This window comes from Muscardinus avellanarius (assembly GCF_963383645.1).
Source record: "Muscardinus avellanarius genome assembly, chromosome: 8".
In the NCBI taxonomy this organism is placed as follows: Eukaryota; Metazoa; Chordata; class Mammalia; order Rodentia; family Gliridae; genus Muscardinus; species Muscardinus avellanarius.
Genome location: NC_137794.1, coordinates 61,647,564 through 61,666,075, shown reverse-complemented (window position 1 = coordinate 61,666,075; position 18,512 = coordinate 61,647,564). Strand labels below are relative to the sequence as shown.

At 42.1% G+C, this 18,512-nt stretch overlaps 1 protein-coding gene across 1 annotated transcript in view; it reads right to left on the bottom strand.

Annotated features, from left to right (window-relative positions):
• The window catches only part of SOBP (sine oculis binding protein homolog), a gene marked incomplete at both ends in the record, with an annotated part of 149,123 nt that overhangs the window by 50,237 nt on the left and 80,374 nt on the right, over nucleotides 1–18,512 (bottom strand). Inside the window, one exon of the mRNA XM_080700382.1 lies at nucleotides 2,789–2,884. Within this exon, the coding sequence (XP_080556508.1) occupies nucleotides 2,789–2,884 (96 nt within the window). The remainder of the gene's footprint in view (nucleotides 1–2,788; nucleotides 2,885–18,512) is intronic.

The following is an 18,512-nucleotide window of genomic DNA, read 5'->3' as shown; positions in this document are numbered from 1 at the left end:
TCCCATTCCCAGACCCGAGAAAGAAAGAAAGAAGGAAAGAAGGAAAGAAGGAAAGAAAGAAAGAAAGAAAGAAAGGAAAGAAAGAAAGAAAGAAAGAAAGAAAGAAAGAAAGAAAGAAAGAAAGAAGGAGAAAGGGAGGAAGGAAGGAAGGAAGGAAGGAAGGAAGGAAGGAAGGAAGGAAGGAAGGAAGGAAGGAAATTGGGCTGGGAGGTGTGGCTCAAAGGTAAAATTTTTAAAAAAGTATAAGAAAATGGCTGTATATTGCACCAACTAAAGAATCTTAGCCACCAAGCTAAATATCTAGTCTTTGTGTGGTACATTGAATGTGAAGGCACATATCATAGTTTAAGATTTAAATGGGACAATCAATATTCTGTAAGAAATTTACATTTGCACAGCGGATTTTTCTATTGGCCAAGCTTTCTTTGTCAGTGCCTTCTGATTACACAGGCTATATTTTCTAGGCATTGCTTTTACTTTGCTTTTGTTTAAGTTACTTAATATTCCTCCCTTTTCCAAAAAGCGAGGCTGGGGGCTGGGGGGACAGAGACATTTGACAGTCCATAATAAAGCCCAGGCATTGTCCTGTCCACCTGACCAGAGTCCTGTCTGTCAGGGCCAGTGGCCCAGAGGCCTGGCTTTCCAGCCATGGGCTCCTGACCATCTGAGAGTCCAGAAAAATTTGTGCTCTCAATGCTTTTTCCCACACTTTCTAAACCAGCTGCCCCTCTAGCTGTAGCAAACCATGCAAGAAACAGGCAGAGCCACCCTTCAGCTACAAAAGTATGTTGGAATGGACCTTGCAATCATCTCTGACAGATTCTTTAAGAACCTACTCTCGACTGCATTAAGAAAATTCCAAGGACTTCCTATTTCTCTCCTAAGAACAAGCCAGTCTTTTTCATATAGGAGCATAACTTCTCAGGACTTTCTAACAGCTAAGCGCCATCACTTTTCTTGCAGCTGAAAAAAATTAAATTTGTCCTTGGAGAAATAAGCTTACTTGTGTTTTCTCCTTATTCTTCTTTTTCTTTTATCACAGGGAACTATGCCGAACAAAATTAAGCATTTCTAACAGCGAGTAGAAGGATGAAGATTGCACCAAATCTCTCAGAACTACTGCCAACACAATATTGTGTGTAAGCACAGCGATGATGAAATATCTATGTTCTCTAAAGATAGCTGAAAAAGATGTTCATATATATATATATTTATTTTCTTTTTACTTCCTCCAGCATAAGCTGACCACAACCAAGACTCAAACATGTTCTCTTTTTTCAGTATAGGAAAAGAATTAAATCTGATACATCACTTTTAACAATTTCTCTAAAAAGAAGTAAGCTATTCCCCAAAGCATTCTCATACCAAAACAGTATAACCATTACTCTGCTCTAACCGTAGCCATGGATAACTATAGTTATGGAGAGAAACTTTAAAAGTAAGTGAAAAGTGTTTCCCCAGAATAGGGAATGCTAGCAGGTCTGGAAGTTTGAAAGCCCGAAAATAAAATGTAAGGTGAGTTAAATTTTCATTTAAAAGGTTGCATTTATAAACAGTAAACCTGCCTGCGGATTGGTTGGTCAAGGGACTGCGCACACAGAGTGAGTGGTGCTATTGTAACCACGCAGACTGTGGAGGGAGAAGAGGAGGTTCCTGCTGTCAACATCTAGCTGCTGCGGCTGGGAGGGTCAGGCCTGTATTTTTCTCTCTTCTCCTGCTCTTTGGACACTTTGTTTTTAATGAACAGTTGGGATCAGGGCTAAATCCAAAGACTCTTACATGTGGGATTTCCTAATGCAGAGACCTGGCAGAGCTGCACTATATTTGGCCAAAAAACTAAACAGAAATTAAACTACCTCAAAACGTTAACAACTGAGCATCCTCTTTCTCTTTCCCTGTTTTCATTTCGTTGGAGCAAATGTTTTGCTTTAATGCAACCGAAAAGAAAAGAACATTTAGGGGCAACCTTGCTAGAACCCTCATGAAGCCTCATTTTCAAAAGCAGCGTTTTGAATCTCTAAATAAATGACAATTCATTCTCTGTTTACTTTAGGTAAACAGAAAATGCGTTGCAGAGTACTCATTTTCAAAAGCTAATCAAGAACATTAGGTCCCAACAGATTCATTTAATAGAAATATAATAGGCATTCCTGCTCGCCTTTCATCGTGTCTCACTGTAAACGCTAAAATGAACAGCAAATTAACCCTGCGTTGGAACCGAGTTTCTGTCACAGCTGATGTCCTCTCTCTTACGACTTGTAAACAGACCCCCCCCCCATCCTGTTACTGCTTCGACTCCTGCAGAGGAGAGACGACTGAGCTTGGCAAGAGATTGGAGGAATACTTGAGTTCACTCTAAAGGGAGTACTGCGTGGCAACTGCACTATCTTTCTTAGAACAAAATATTACAACGGTTGCCTCCTTCGTGTAGGAGGGAAGGTGGGTGGGGTGGGGTTGCTGGGTTTTTTCCCCCCCAAGCTACATATATCAACTGTCTTGATATTTTTAACTTTACTAGCCATCCTCTAAGTGGCTGCTTATGAACTACCATACAAAGCAAGCTAATAAAGACAGGGCCATTCAAGCTCTATAATCAGATATAAAAGATTCGCAAACAATTTGAGATCTTATAATTAATATTCAGCGATATCAGAATTAGCATTTAGAACTCTATACAGAAAAACTATAATATTTCACAAATTATGTAATAATGAACAAAGCCTTTCAAAAACTGTTTTCACTGTGCTAAAGTAACATTCTAGACTTGTCGTAAGTATGTTATTCTTACAAGTAGTTCGCAGTTATTCTTGAAGGCAAGCCTTGGAGTTTCCTTAGCATAGTGCTGCTGGGGAAAATTTTCAGCATGTCCATCTTCATCTCTAGCCTGAAGGGAAATATAATGGCCTATTTAGGGACTTACAAATAATGGAAGAAAAAAAAATCTAAAAGCATAACAGCTCAGTTCATTAAACAAACGGGAATCCAGAAATAACAACATTATTAAAAAGTTTGTTTAAATACGCAGTACGCCTTTTAGATATCAAAATTTGGGATTTGTTTTTCTTTACGCTGTTTAGTTTGAACATGCAAATTCATTGTGGTGTAATATTTAAAGCAACACGAAGCAAACCAAAATCAAGGAATTTGGTTGCGAATCACCACCACTTTAGTCTCCCGCTGCACACCGTTCACTGCACATTTAGGATTATATGACATACATACGTGTTTAAACTTTTTGGCATGCTTAAGCAATCTTTAGATAATGCACTTTTTAAAATTTCTAATAGCAAGGCCATAAGAAAAGCAATTTTCATAGTTATATTTTGCATTTAAATACTCTTAAGAGATAAACTGATTCCCCTCAATTTTTAAATAAAGATCTGAAAGGAGAGATGATCTAGTAAGAACAATGATTCTTCAATCAAATGCAGTAAAAAATAGATTTAATTAAGAAGCTGCATTAAAAGTTACTGGTTATTTTGATCTACACTGTTAATTAAAAAAGCTGAAGTTTAAATGGAGACATTAACAAAACCCGTTAGCAATACCACTTGCATACCAACTTCTCTTTCTAATCTCCGTTGGTTTCTGGTTTGGGGTTGGCAGGAAGGGAGAGGTAGGTGCCTGCAGCACCCTCAGTGAACCATGCATCTGGGTGACACTGGCACTCCGCTCCTCTCTCATCTCATCCTAGCCCTAACTGCTCTCTCTTTCCTGGCCTCCTGAAACTCACAGCTGAGCTGTCTCCCTCACATATGGCTTGCATATAATTATGCATATTCCATTTTGCACTGCATTAAAATGATGAGCGCCTGGCTCCCTGCCAGCTGGTTTTTAAAAGCCCCAGTGAAGTAGGAAAGAGGAGAGAAACACAGGGAGAGCCACACGGGAAGCAGCAGGTAGTTCTGTCTGCTGTCTCTTTAGATAAAATGTATGTCTGGCACCAAGGGAACAGCTGAGAACTACCTGTTGTGATGTATGGATCGCGGAGGAGAAAACAATGGGCATACACCGGTGGCAGGGCGATGACAATGTTTGTGTATTGTTTCTCCTCTAATGGACTGAAATCTGCCCCAGCACTTGTCACTCAGAGATGCCCAGGTATCCTGGGGACAATCATTTTAGAACAGGGTCTATATTTTGTATGTTTAAGAATGCATTGCTTCGCCGGGCATGGTGGCGCACGCTTGTAATCCCCGCGCTTGGGAGGCGGAGACAGGAGGATCGCGCAGGTTCGAAGCCAGCCGTGCTGGCGTAAGAGACCCTGTTTCAAAAATATAAAATAGGTCTGGGAGTGTAGCCCGGAGGAAGAAGGGCTTCCAGGAACCCCAGTACCACCAAAAAAAAAAAAAAAAAAAAAAGAATGCATTGCTTGTTTTTATAAAGATTTCTGCTACTTATTGCAGGGAGGGAACTGGGTAGAACTTGGAAGGAGAATGTCCTGGTCCATAATAGTTGGGTTGCAAGAAGTTCATGGGGAAGAGATTGCTGCTTGGGTTTCAGTTTTGAGATTTATGAACATCTCTGGGGCTTGGCGTCTTTTTATTATACCTTTTCCCCCTACTGAAATCAGAGGAAAATAAAAGTGTACTTATATTGGAGTGGCTGTATTGTGACAGAGAGAAAAGTGAGTGTTGTTCATGTCCTGTCACTATCAAGGCAATTGAAACAGTGATGTTCCTTGTCAGTGCATCAGTGCTACTTCACAGCTACTGAGTTAATAGAGCTCCAAAGACCATCTAAAACCCGGACTGATAGAGGAAGCAATGTATAACCACCCAAAAAACAAAAAAGTAAGTAAGCTATGAGATGCCCACGGCAGCAGCAATATTAAATTCCTCATAAAAACATTATAAGCCACTGTGTGAGGTATAGGGCTCTTACAGGAAAGGACCACATCTATTTCATCTTTCTAATTCTACTATGTCCAGTGACTTAATTTTATTTGGTACTTCACAAACATTTGAGGGATTTAAAAAAAGTCTATAGAGAACTAGATCCTACCAGAAGCAACTGTGGAGAAATGCCACCTCAAAATATGCTAAACTTGGTGGTAGATTTATTATATTCCTGATGCACTATGATACATATGCTTGAAAACAGAATTTGCATATAGTTTACAAGGGCTACTATTTACATATGTATGTCTATATTCAATATATATATGTATCTTGTGTATAAATATTCATAAGGTAGAATATGTTTATTATGCATGTACTATGTATACACATTCATACACACCAGATGCCTAGGGATATTTTCAACACATTAGTAAAAAAAAAAAAAAATACATTCATTCCACTTACATGTAAGGTGCTCACAATGATTTTTATGTTTTTAATGAACAAAAAAAAAAATCGCATTATCTCAGATTTAAATATGCTTCCTGAAAGGAACTATAGATTTTTATATAAAACCTCATAATGTGTGAGGTTAAATTAAGCTACCATGGAAAGGAAAGGATTAGGGAGACTGAGAAGTAGAAAGAGAAGCCAGAAACTTGCTTCTTCACTGAGCCATTGTGTTTGCCTTTCTATCAAATTCCCATGGCCCTGGGCCCTCTGACACTCAACTCGGGATTCCAAGGAATTCTATCATCCAGCCATTGTCTGTGTTTCTACCACATGGCACAGAAATGGAAAGCACATGACATACACATGTAAGCTTTGACACCTCTCACCCAGACAATCCCATTTGCGTGCTAAAGTTTTGCAATGACAAATTTTATTTTATTTTGCGGTACTGGGGATGGAACCCAAGGACATTGTAGCTCCGAGCAACATCCCCAGCTCTATTTTTTATTCTTTATTTTTGAAACAGGATCGTATGGAGTTGCAAAGGGCCTCACTAAGTAGCCGAGGCTGTCCGTGAACCTGGATCCTTCTAGCTCAGCCTCCCAAATGCTGGGATTACAAGCATGAGCCACCATGCCCGGCTGAAATTTTAAATCATTATTTATATGGCCAAATGGAATTAGTATATTCATTTAAGGCAGCGATTATCTATCCTAGCTGCATATTAGAATCCTCTGTAGTGTTCTTTTTCTTACACATTGGTGACTGACCCTCTCTCTCTTCCCTATCTTTCCATGATTCAGATTTAATTGGTCCAGAGCAGGACACATGGGTAGGTTTTCTTTAAAAAAAAAAAAAAGTTTAAAAGCTCTCAGGTAATTGTAATATACAAGCAGGGCTGGGAACTGCTCATCTAAAGAGAGTTCATCTAAAAAGACTGCCTAGCCAGACGTGGTGGCACACGCTTGTAATACCAGCATTCGGGGGAGTGGAGACTGGAGGATCGCGGTTAGCAGGCAGTCTCAGCTACTTAATGAGGCCCTTCACAACTCAGTGAGACCCTGTTTCAAAAAAAATAAAAAGACTAAAAAATAGGGCTGGGGGTGTAGCTCGGAGATACAATGCCCCTGGGTTCCATCCACAGTACCACAAATAAATAAATAAATAAATAAATAAATAAATCACCTATAATGTGTCAAGAAGAAACTTCTGGTATAGTTGGTAGACTGTTCTCTAACTAGGTCTCCAGCCCCCCCTACAAAGAGAACCACCGCACAATGCTAGGATATAGGATGTCCCACTTGTCTTACCCTAAAAGATTCAAAATACAACCAGCTGCTTGTAGGCAAAATTTCTCATTTGTTTCAGTTTCTGGTGTGATGAATAGCCTTGGAAGAACTACTACTATCCTGCTTTCTTTAAAAGGCCTCTGTGAACCTCTGTAACCAATGCCAGCATCTCTAGTCTTTTTTCTCTTTACTTGTCATAGCTGCAGCCATTAGTGTGACTTGCGGCTTCCTCACAAGGCTGCAAGCTTAAGGTGGTCAGGGCAGGGTATGGCTTCCATCCTCATCTTCATTCCCTGCCTGATGCACAGGAGTGCCCTCCAAGGATGACCTCTACTCTCATGGCAGCCTGGTGGAATCCAAGCAAATCTCCTTTCCTGTATATAAAATCATCAGATGTATTCTACATCTGCCCCATTTGGGGTAAAAAGACAATGCCTTAAGTGGGTGTGGCACAATGAAATTGTTCAAAATCACCGCTCATGGTAATAACAGAAGGCAGACCAGGGGTTTTGGCTAGTTTTCTTATTGTTCTTGAATTCTTTACAGACAATGCATTCTCTAATTGTCGGCTCGAAGTGGACCACCCCTCTGGCAGCTCTTGGCACCCATTGGGAATGAGAGAACAGTGTTGATGTCTGACTTTGTTCTGGAGTGACAAGTTCTGAAAGAAGAAACGTCAAGACACTTCACGATGAACTAACTCACTCCATGTGTCTAATTCCCAATAGTTTTATTTTTACTAACACGCTAGATATTTATGCCACTACTGGGAAATGCAAATAGGAGACTATTTTTTACACTTTATGACAAATGTGCAATAACACATGTGATTGTCAGGCCAAAGGTGCATTTCTGACCTATTGTTCTAAGAAAAACTTTAACAATAATAGAAATAAAAATCCTTCAATGAACCTGCAATGGGATTTCCCCATTTGCCGACAGCCATGCATCCGTTTTCATGTTGTGTCTCGTGTTCATATATTAGAGTATGGGAGTAACTTGGGCTAACTGCCTGTCTACTTCAAAACCTTCTGCCTTAAGCTTTGTATTCACCTCTCTGTTCCTGTGAATCATGACTTCTTTTATTTTTTTGTTTTTTTTTTCTTTTTTCTTTTTGTTGGTGCACGATAGTCATACATCTGAATGGGGCTCAAGATGGCAGAGAAATACATGGGCACATCACTCATTTAGCTCTTCCCCAACGCCCACCACTCCTCCCCCTCCCCCTTCTCGTGTCTGGCTTAGTGATTGACTTTAATATGTTTGTGAATGTATATCACATACATTAGGGAGTTTCACTCTCCCTTCCTTCCATCACCCTCCGTTAGGTCGCCGTATTTGCTCATCTATGGTTTCTCCTTTATCTAGAGTTCCTCCTATGACCCATTTTCTCCCTATCTTCCACATATTAGGGAAAACATATGATTTTCAGCACTTATTTCAATTTTTACATAGAGCCAATTTTAGTTCTCCTTTGAAGAATTCACTTTTTCCTTTAGGTCAGAGTCTTGGTGCCAGGAGCATATTGAAGCAAGATCAGAATGCTTTCTCCTCCGGAGAACTCCTTTAGAGAAGGTGGAACATTCTAGAAACAGCCCCATCTGCCTACCCCCAGAGAAGTGTGATGTTTCTGGCTCAACAAAAAGGTTAACATCATGTACATGTAAAAATAATGAGGTTTCAGAGTTACACCGCACTATGATGACTGGACGTTTAAACTTCAGAGTCATTGTGATTTCAGGATGTCTTTTGAGAATGAGAGCAAGTTTTCTCTGGAATCGAAGCTGGGGAGAAAATGGCAGAGGTTCCAGACTCAGCCTGTAGCAGATGAGGCTGACGTCAGCCCACACATGGGGTGTCATTACCAGACTTGGGAACATCGAGAATAGTACATCTCAAAGTTGTGGGAATAGATTTAGAAGGAAAGGTTGTGGAGAAATGGGGGAAACGTGAATTTCATATAGCTAATTTTTTTAACCTGAAGTAAATAAAATTTCAAATTTCAAGATCACAGATTGAGGATGCCACTTGAGAAAACTCTCGGAGCTTCATTTTCTGATCTTTCTTTTTCAAATGTAGATGCACATTCTCTTGAGGAACCTACCACCAACTGCCCCTCAGTGTGTTGTGAACACCTTTGAGAACTAAAGGTCAGCCGGTGTGTCTGGTCCTCCAGCCCGCAGACACTCAGGGCTCTCCAGCCACTCTGGCTGGGCCCTGCCTGGAACAACACAAGAAGTTCTGGGGCGTAGCTCCCGCATCCCCTGGAGTTCTCACCTCGGTAGCCCAGCCCCTCATAATTCCCAGATAGGTTTCCTATCATCTACCCACATTTTCTTGATTTCATCTCTCCTCCCAACTTCTGGCAAATTCTTGTGCATCCATTAAGCCTCCACTCAGAGGCAACTCCGTTAGGAAGCCACCTGCGAGCTCTTTCCGAGTCCTCCCCTGCGCTCCGTGCCCCATGTCCCTGTATAATTTTTTCCGTCTCACCTATTGCACTCTATTATGAGCCTCAATGCGTGCCTCTCCATGAATCAGTGAGGTCCTCACAGGCATAAACTGTGTTGGGATTGGCTGCAAATCTCCAGAGCCTAGTCTAGCATCTGGCATATTATTGGGGCTCAATAAAAGACCATCTGGGTGGACAAATGAATGGGTTCTTATCCTTTAATGCTAGTCCTGGACATTCTGCTTTGCATTCCAGGCCCCTCCTCAACCTCAGGGCTTCTCTCCACACCCTGCCTGAGTGCTCTATTTACACCTGCCTCACACCTGCACTTTCCCTGAAAATTCCATGTAATTCTTTTTGCCTCTCACTTAGACCTGTCCCTCCAATTTAGACACCAGAGTCTTAATCTCCCTGCAGATCTTGTACTCAATTTGGACCTGGCCATCAATCTTTCTGCCTGACATGTTTTTCTCCTCCACCTCTTCCTAGACGGATCCTCTGATCTTTCCCAACAAATTCTCATCCCCATCAGTCCATTCATTCCCAGATTAGACTAACCAGCACCACATACTGGTCCCTGTTTCTGGAATCTCACATTTTCCCGATGTCCTGGGTCAGTCTGTACCTTCTTGGTGTAACTCATCTTGACTATGACTCATGTATTCTCTCTCCTACCAGACTGGAAACTGCTTGAAGGCAGAGACCATGCATTATGTCTAAAGCCTCAGCCATGCTTGTATAACAAACAACCCTGTGTAAATATATGGTGAATGGACTGTGCTTTAAGCCAAGGTCATGGTGTGTTTTGTTTTTCTCTACTCTAATATCTACAAACAGATATCCCTGCAGTTTAAGACATTTCTATGCAAATACACAAGTCACTGAAGATACTGTGGGTAGGCAGCATAATTAATTGTGTGTACATGAAGTTCCATGTGGACGTAGCTCCAGGTCCATGCAGCTCCAACAGAGAGCTATCTCCTGGACAAAGGACTCCTACCTAGCATCTGGATCCCTGCTGTGGAGAGTTCCAGGAACCTGGCAACATCAGTCTGGACCCAGACATCAGCTCAGTTTAAACTGCTACTAATATTTGCATCAGGACCCCCTGCCCTCCCTTTCATCTGTGGAAGATTGTCTGTGGGGTTCTCACAGTGGTGTTCTACTTTGGCCTTTTAACAAAATGTATTTAAGTTCCCACTTAGCATGTAGACCAAAGGAGAAGCTGTTTCCACAATGAAGTTTCTCTTAATAACACTCTGTCCTCCTCCACTTGGAAGCAGACAGGCTTTCTCCATACCTCTTCAGGTTTCTCTGATAGCTCGCACACCTCTGATGGATGTGAAGGACTTACTTGCTGCAGCTATTTTTCCACTCTATGCAAACCTTTATATATATCATAAATTTTTAATATCCAATTTGGAGTCTTCAAAGAATAACGGTAACAAATACGCAACATGAAGATAATGGGAACTGAATCACATTTATGGCTTCCATGAGAATCTCCTTAAAGATGTCAGGTCAGAGCCGCATGCGTGTGCAGCTGGTCTTGGGCCTGATTTATGGCTGCCCTCACTCGGGGGCCCTAATGCACTGCACAACAGTTATGGCAACAGATTCCACATCAGCCTGAAATACAGCTGCCACACGATCTGAAATACATCACACTCGTCCCAGCACATCACAACGGTGCCTGGGATAATCAGAGCGGTTTCCAAGGGGTTCTGAAAATCCCTGTTTTTTAATTTTTCAATCTATCTTTTTATTATTGGACAGGTGCCCCTTCAGAGTTGATATTGCACTGCCTCTTTGTCAGGTCACCTGAGCATCTTTGTTCCTTTGTAGGAGTCCGCAGGTAAGGCACTGGCAGCTAAGACGCACTGCTCCCTTTTTTTTTTATTCTCTGCTAAAGCCAAGCCACCATCACACTGCAGCAGCTTCTGATTGTCCAGGACCCTTAATCCACATTGGATTATTCCAGCCCCTCGGTTGCTCCCCTCCCCCCACCTCTCTCCTCGCCCACTGCCTGCATTGTGGCTTTTTCTCTATTCATTTGCATCTATTACCCAGAGACCTGTGAGGGGAAAACAAAAGGCAGGGAAACACAAATGATTCTACTCTGCTACCCGCTGGCACCTATAAAATGCTTAAATAATTGGCCTAATCGAGACATGTTAGTTAGTCCTTTTATTCCTGTTCTCTGAAATCACTAGGCAGAAGGGGCTGGGCTCATATCTTTGTATGCGGACCTCGTGGTGGGCCTGAGAAATTAGAGAAAATATGAAACAGGCAAGGGCTGCGAGGGATTGCAGGACCCCATCTGCAAGGTTAGAAGGCATCCAGGCCTTCTGGAGGAGATGCAGTATCTACAGGATGTCTCCCACAGAAAGAGCCTGGCCTCAAATGAGATTAGGAAACACACTACTAACCAGATTAAAAACAGTGCTCTGGATATTATCAGGGATTAATAATAACAGCTAACATTTCTACAGCTCCCATTCAAAAACCATTCTAAGTGCTTTATATGTATTAACACATTTAATGCACATACTTATACATATCCTCCCCCTCAAAAAAAAAACAAAAAAAAAGCCTACGAGGTAGATACTCTCATTATTTCTATTGTACGTAGTAGAAATGCAGGGCACTGAGAGATGTGATTTACACAACGTAACAAAGCTAACAAGTGTTGGCACCAGGATTTGAACCCAAGCAGTCTGCCTCCAAGTCCCATTTTACGTCCTGATGATTAACCACCCGTGCCAATGACAAAAGGAAATCAGTATGCAATAACTTGAAAATACTGGTGCAATCAAGTTTAAAATATATATTATTAATTAAGGGAGGTTTTCACAATTATTTGGTTTTGCATTCCAAGATTGAATACACTAAGGAAATTAGGAAAGGAGGTTGTTTAATAACAAATCAAACAGAAGCAGGGTTGAGGTCGGCAAAGAGCCTGGGAAAAGAGGGAGGGCAGCATACGTTAGCAGGTCTCAGGCAGGGCCCCGAGGGAGGTGCAACCTCAAAACTATAAAATTAATCCTGAAGCCACCTTCTCTATCCTGTTTCTAAATAGCCTTCAGATCATCCATTATGATATCTAGGTTCCTTACTACTGAAAATGTCTACGGAAGTCATTCAAATATTCGGAGCCTTTAGAAATTTCCTTTGTAAATTCCTAAAAGCATCATTAGTATTGTGATATTATTTTCATTAATCCTGTAGATGATGCCTTATAGACCACAAAGGACATTTGTGTTCTCTCTCCTCATCCTGTTCTCACTCCTCATCCATTCTTGGAGCTCTGGTACACAAAGGCAGATTGCAATTGTGATTTTGGTTAGCTAGAGTCTGTTCATCAAAACACTGGATAGCCTTAGATAAATAAGTAAAATGGAGTCCCTGGACTTGCCTTCCTGAGAGTCAGGCCTGGCTTGTGGTGACTGTCCAAGCTGGTGATGATGGTGTGTGTGTGTGTGTGTGTGTGTGTGTGTGTGTGTGTGTAGGTGTTCAGAGAGCCAAAAGCCAGTGCCAGCCTCTGTTCAATCCATAGCAGCCCCCATTACCTGGAGACAGAGATACAATAATGGGGCCCTGAGCTGGTCAATAGTTAATTAGCTCGGTTGCTGGGGATGTGCTGCCAGAGGCCAGGGTCACAGTCCCGGATGAGTTAGCTTGCTCTGTGTCACAGTCTAACACACCCTTCCTTGTGACCTATCATGTCACACATGTACAGATCTCGGCAAAGGGGAGACAGACACCGGAAAACATGTGAGAAGATATGGGTGAATCAATGCACATTTCTCACCATTTCTGGAAGACATAGCTCAAAGGCATACCGTGGAGAGTGCAGTCATGGATAGGTGTGAGTCACAAAATAAAACAAATGGTGTCCTTGACTTGGTTTCTAATTCTAAGGTCGAGGACTATAAATTCCAAACTAGCAGCAATACTTGTCAAAGACATGATGTGCCACAGTTGTTGTTTGTAATAAGGCTTTGGCACTCAGACCAACTTAACTTTTTTTTTCTCCTACCAACAACCCCAGAAACACCATTATCAGGGTCTGGATATGCCAGACCCTCCATCTTCTTTGGGGGGTAAGCCTCAGTCTACCCCATCCCTGGGTGCTCCCAACCAACAGAGAACATGCAGATGCTCCAAAGGTCTTTTAGCCGTCATCCACCACACTTTTTTTCTGGGGGGGGGAGGCAGTGGTGGAGATGGAACCCAGGGGCATTCTACCTCTGAGCTACACCTCAGCCCTATTTTTTTAATTCTTTATTTTGAAACAGGGTCTCACTAAGTTACGGAGGGCCTCACTAAGTAGCTGAGGCTGTCTGCGAACCATGATCCTCCAGTCTCAGCTTCTAGAATGCTGGGATTACAAGGGTGCGCCACCATGCCTGGCCATCACCGACTCTCTTGCTGTTGGTGCCTCACCAGCTTGGCTTTGAGCCCACCTCCCCCCCACTCCCAGCTCTCAACTCACACCCTGACTCTCGCCCTGCCTGGGGTCCTTTATTCTGTGTGCTGGGTCTGGAGCTTTTTGTCCCTTGTAGATATGATCTTAATCATGCCACTCTGGTCCTCCCAGGGGCCTGCCACAGGAAAGTATCCCACTCTGGTCACTGCTCTGCTCTAGGTCAGTTTTACAGTCAGCTTCTTACAATCGTGCTGAAAACATCGTTGTGCTGAAGTGTGTCTTAAAAATAAGATTTTATTTAGGAGGAAATTCAGTGAGTTTTATACACTGTTTGCAAAGCTCCCAAACCAGTGAGCCCACGCCTGGGATAAAATCCTGACTGTGCATGTCCACATAAGTGCTCTGACCAACATGTAGTGATGCTGACTTGTGCCAGTGAGTGCAGACAAGGGAGAAAGACGGGGTGTCGCATCTACTGGCTCTGCCCCCGGGCCTTTCAGAGTGTCAAGTCCAGATGTGATTCTGAACAGGCTGGTCTTCCTGACAGCTTCAATTACGATCCATGTGCCACTTGACCTGTTAACAGGGGCATCATCAGGCTTAAAGAGGAAAACGGCCTAAATTACCAAACCCAGGACCAGCCAGCCTCTCTGAGGAGCAAAATGTAAAGATGGCGGCAAGGGGGCTCCATAAATAATGACCTCTGTGCAAATGATACTCTCTGGAGTCTTAATTTTAAATCCTAGCTGCTCAGCACATGATGAATGGAGGCAATAAAAGGTGGGACTGTGACATGTTTAAATAGAGGATAATCGTTTAAGCAGAATTTGACTGGGGTTCAGGGAATGGGCCTATTGAAGGCAACAGCTGAGTATCAGGATAAGGTCTATTTCTGGATGATAAATTTAGTTAATTCTTGCTCCTCTGCCACCCTACCATTGTTGTTTTTGTTATTATTACACTTTAAGGAGGTATATATGAGGGTCAAAGTCAAGGCCTGCAGAGTGAGCAGCCAGCCCTTCTGTTTTATTCTTTCCCTCAACCAACCTTTCCAGTTAACAAAATTCCAAAAGGATTATAGTTCTTCCAGACCCTGGTATCTTAATTGCCCACTGTTCCTCTAGACAGCTCCATGGAGCAGTCATTGAGTTGGAAAGTTCTGGAAGTGGTGAGACTCTCCCTGTGGGCTCCAGCTTGTCATCGGGAGCCTACTTCTGGTGGGTGCCATCTACACAAGGCTCCCGACTGTAGACTGAACCCCACGGGGGAGAGCATCACCACTTCCGAATCTTTCAACTCAGTGACTGCTTCGCGGAGCTGTCACCAGACATAAAGGAAGAAAGCCCAATATAAAAGCTGCTTTGACAATAAGATTTTGTAATTTTCCTGTGCCAGACAATGTACTCAGCATTTTATAGACGTCAGTTCATTAAAGCTCCTCAAACCCATATGAAGTGCCCATTGCTACATCACCTTCACTTTGCTAGAGAGGAAACAAGTGTAGAGAAGCTAAGTAACTTATCCAGGGTACAAGCGCTTCAAAACACAAAGCTGGGCTCTGAATGTGGGTGTCAGGATGCTAAATGCAGGTGCCATGACTAAGGGCACAGACCATCAACAGAGAAAACCTGGTCACAGAAACTGCACATATTACTAGAAACAGAGGTTTCATGGCTCAAATGCTCATGTCCCTCTGGGTCCTTGAGGATCACAGCAATCTTGTCTTCTTTCCCCTTCATGGTGAAGCCCCAATGCCCCATGCAGCTCAAATGGAGAGGTGGCCCAGGGAACCAGTCCCTCTCCAAGGGCCCGAGGGCCGATCTTTTAGGTTGAAGAGATGTGGGCAACAAGAGCACAGCCACAGTCTGAACACAGAACCACAGGACCAAGAGCAACCACCTCCCCAAGGACTGTGTTCCTGGGCTGATGCAGGAGGAGAGGGAGAATAGAAATACAGATGAAAACAGGATGGATGGAGTGAGGATGGGAACTACAGGTGATGTCAGGTACCCTGTGTAAGAAACTATATATAGAGGAGAGGAGGGCTGACTGCTCACAGGGGCCACTAGCTTTAAAAATCTTACTTTTAGCCGGATGTGGTGGCATACTCTTGTAATCCCCGCTCTTGGGAGGTGGAGACAGGAGGATCGCACAGGTTGGAAGCCAGCCTTGCTGGCTTAAGAGACCCTGTTTCCAAATAAAATATAAAATAGGTCTGGGAGTGTAGCCCGGAGGTAGAAGGGTTCCATCCCCAGTACCACCATAAAAAAAAATCTTTTTTTTTTTTTTTTTTTAGCATACCCCACAAGAGAAGACTATGGGATGCCAAGGTAAGTGTGAGAGTTCAAGTCTTTCCTCTGGTCCTTTGAAAGATTAAGATTGTTTTTTCAAGAACACAGGATTCTAGATTCATAAAACTCTTTTTGTAGTTCTTACCTAATCATAAAACAAATAACTGCTACGGCTTGATGTGGAAAACAGGAAAAGGAAAAGAATTATCACTTGATTCAATTATTGCTACTTTTAACGCTCTCATATTAATGAAAACAAATCGCATTTACATGTAATCAAGCTTCCAAGTGTAATTAAAAATTTTCATTTATGTCTTTGCCTTAAGGAATGCCAAACCTTATCTTTGCATTATAAAACTATCTTGTGCAATTCCATAAACTGTAGAATGTACTATTTTTTTTTTAATAAAGTCTCTGTAAGTGGCATATCGATCCCACAGAAAGCAGGCAGTGGTGGTGAGGCCATTCACAAGATGTATTCTCTGGTCTCCACTCCTTCATTCGTTCCTCATGTATTGAGCATCTGCTCTGTGCCCAGCAGAAGTCACTGGATGACTAAACACCTAAAGTGAACTGTGTGCAGCCTACATGCTCAACACATTCTAATTTTTTTAAGTTCAACTGTAACAATAAAACAATTAGTCCCTTGCCAAGGTCCATCCATACATGGCTTAAAGTGTCAAATATACATTTATATCCTATTTCCTATTTTAAAAATAATTATAGTTCAGATTAAAATTTAAAGTAAATTAAACTACATAAAGGCAAAGAGTACAAAATGTTCTCATAAGCAGACAAGACTATGAGGAAGTAGAAAAAGTAAGGGAAAATTCTTAAGGGTCAAGCACTCCGCGTGGCACTTGGTTAAGGACATCTGCACAGAGAGAGGTGAGGAGGGCCACTGGGTGCCAACCAACTGGTGTTTGACTTCCTGGTGCCCTCACTGACGGGGAGGGGGTTGACTTTAAACATCAGTAAAATAGGGAAATAGCATTCAGTTCAGAAATCTGTTGCAAGGATTAAGTGAGACTCCTTCACGTGCTCCACACGATGCCTGGCCCAGACTAAGTACTCAGTATGTGACATTTACTTAAATTTCACAAATCTGCCTTCTTTCCTAGAAAGAAAATTCAGCTGGCAGAAAGGCAATGGGGATTCACTACCTTTTCTTATAATTAAACTTAAGTTGCATGTAGCTAGAAGAATACAATCAGCAGCCAAGGGCTAATGCCAACGCTAGCAAAGGATTTGAGGCACCTCAGAAAGGCATCAATACACCTAGTCATTGGGATCGTTATCCTCCATCAAATCTGGACTCACTCCATACTTAGTGGTCACTTCTATCTCTTCTACTATCTACTATGCATTTTTCTTCCCGCAAAGAAGGCGTCCTTCTGTTTTCTCCTTCTCTCTTCACTTGTTAGGTATTCTCTGAGCAGCATCTCCATCAACAAATATCTCCACTCCCTAAGCAGCTTCCATATGAGCAGCCCAGAGCTCATAGGTATCACTATGTAGAGAATTCCCTGGCCTTCACCATACATCTGCCGAAGAATTCTTGCTAAGAAAAATTTTAGTGTTAATCCCCTTGTTTACCATTCACATCGTTTCTATTGCTTATTTTCCGGCTATAATTTCACTCTGTATAAACCTTGTTTCTAACTCAGTAACAGAGTATAATTTTATTGTTTGCAGATTTACACACTCAGCAGAGAAGGGGTGCGTACACATTGTAATCCACATGCTCTTGGGTGAATAGCTTTATCCAAGGCACAGAGGCATAAAGAAAATAAGAGAAGGGAAACTTCTGAACAAATGGAGTATTGGTTCTCCATTTTGCAGAAAGTGTACAAATTAGCAGATATTTTCTTATATGAAAGTAGACTAGGGATTTGTTTGTTTGGGTTTTTTTCCCCTTACTTTTTATGCTGAGGATCAAGCCTAGTGCCTCACACTTGCCAGGCCAGGTTTCTACCACTGAGCTATAACCCCAACTCAAGGACCTGGCATTTTAACTAAATGCTGCGGTCCTTATACATTTTAAATTTTAGTTTACAATGGCTGTCATTGAATCTTGTTTTTTATTTATTTATTTTTAACATGCTCAGCCTCATCTTTTTTCTTTGCAATCCTTAGACATGATTCATCATCACCTGGCAATTTTTTGTGCATAATGACTCCCCTCCCTTAGTCACCTGCGCGCCCTGAAAAGGCTTTATTTTCCTGATTTATCTCATCTTAAAGTAAGATGTTCTCACATAAAAACATCTTGATTTCTATTTCTCCCTACCTCTGTCTTGCCATGGGAAACTGCACTGCATGTCCCATAGAAGGCTTAAGCTCATTTGTTTCTTTATATTACACATGCCCTCTTGTCCTCTAGGATCTGATGTCTACAAAATCAGAATGAAATTGTATTAGTTTACATTAGCATCTGTGGCAGCGATGCCTATAAGTGATGCAGACAAGGCAGTAGCTATAATATCTGTCTTGTTTCAAGGTAAAAATGAAAAATGACATCTTTGATGGAGAAGACTCCACAGAGACCCTAGTGGAATTGCGGCCTGTTCCTCTGCTCACAGACAGCTCTCTTTCCCATCATATGGCTGACAGGTGTGTAATCATGTTCCTTAGTCACAGTTTGTGTTCAAATAACCAATTACCAAATGAATGAGACTCGCGCTCCCATGCGACTGTCACCACCAATGTAAAGTGAAACATGTGTCATCCAAAGCCAAAGATGCTCGTCCAGGCCAT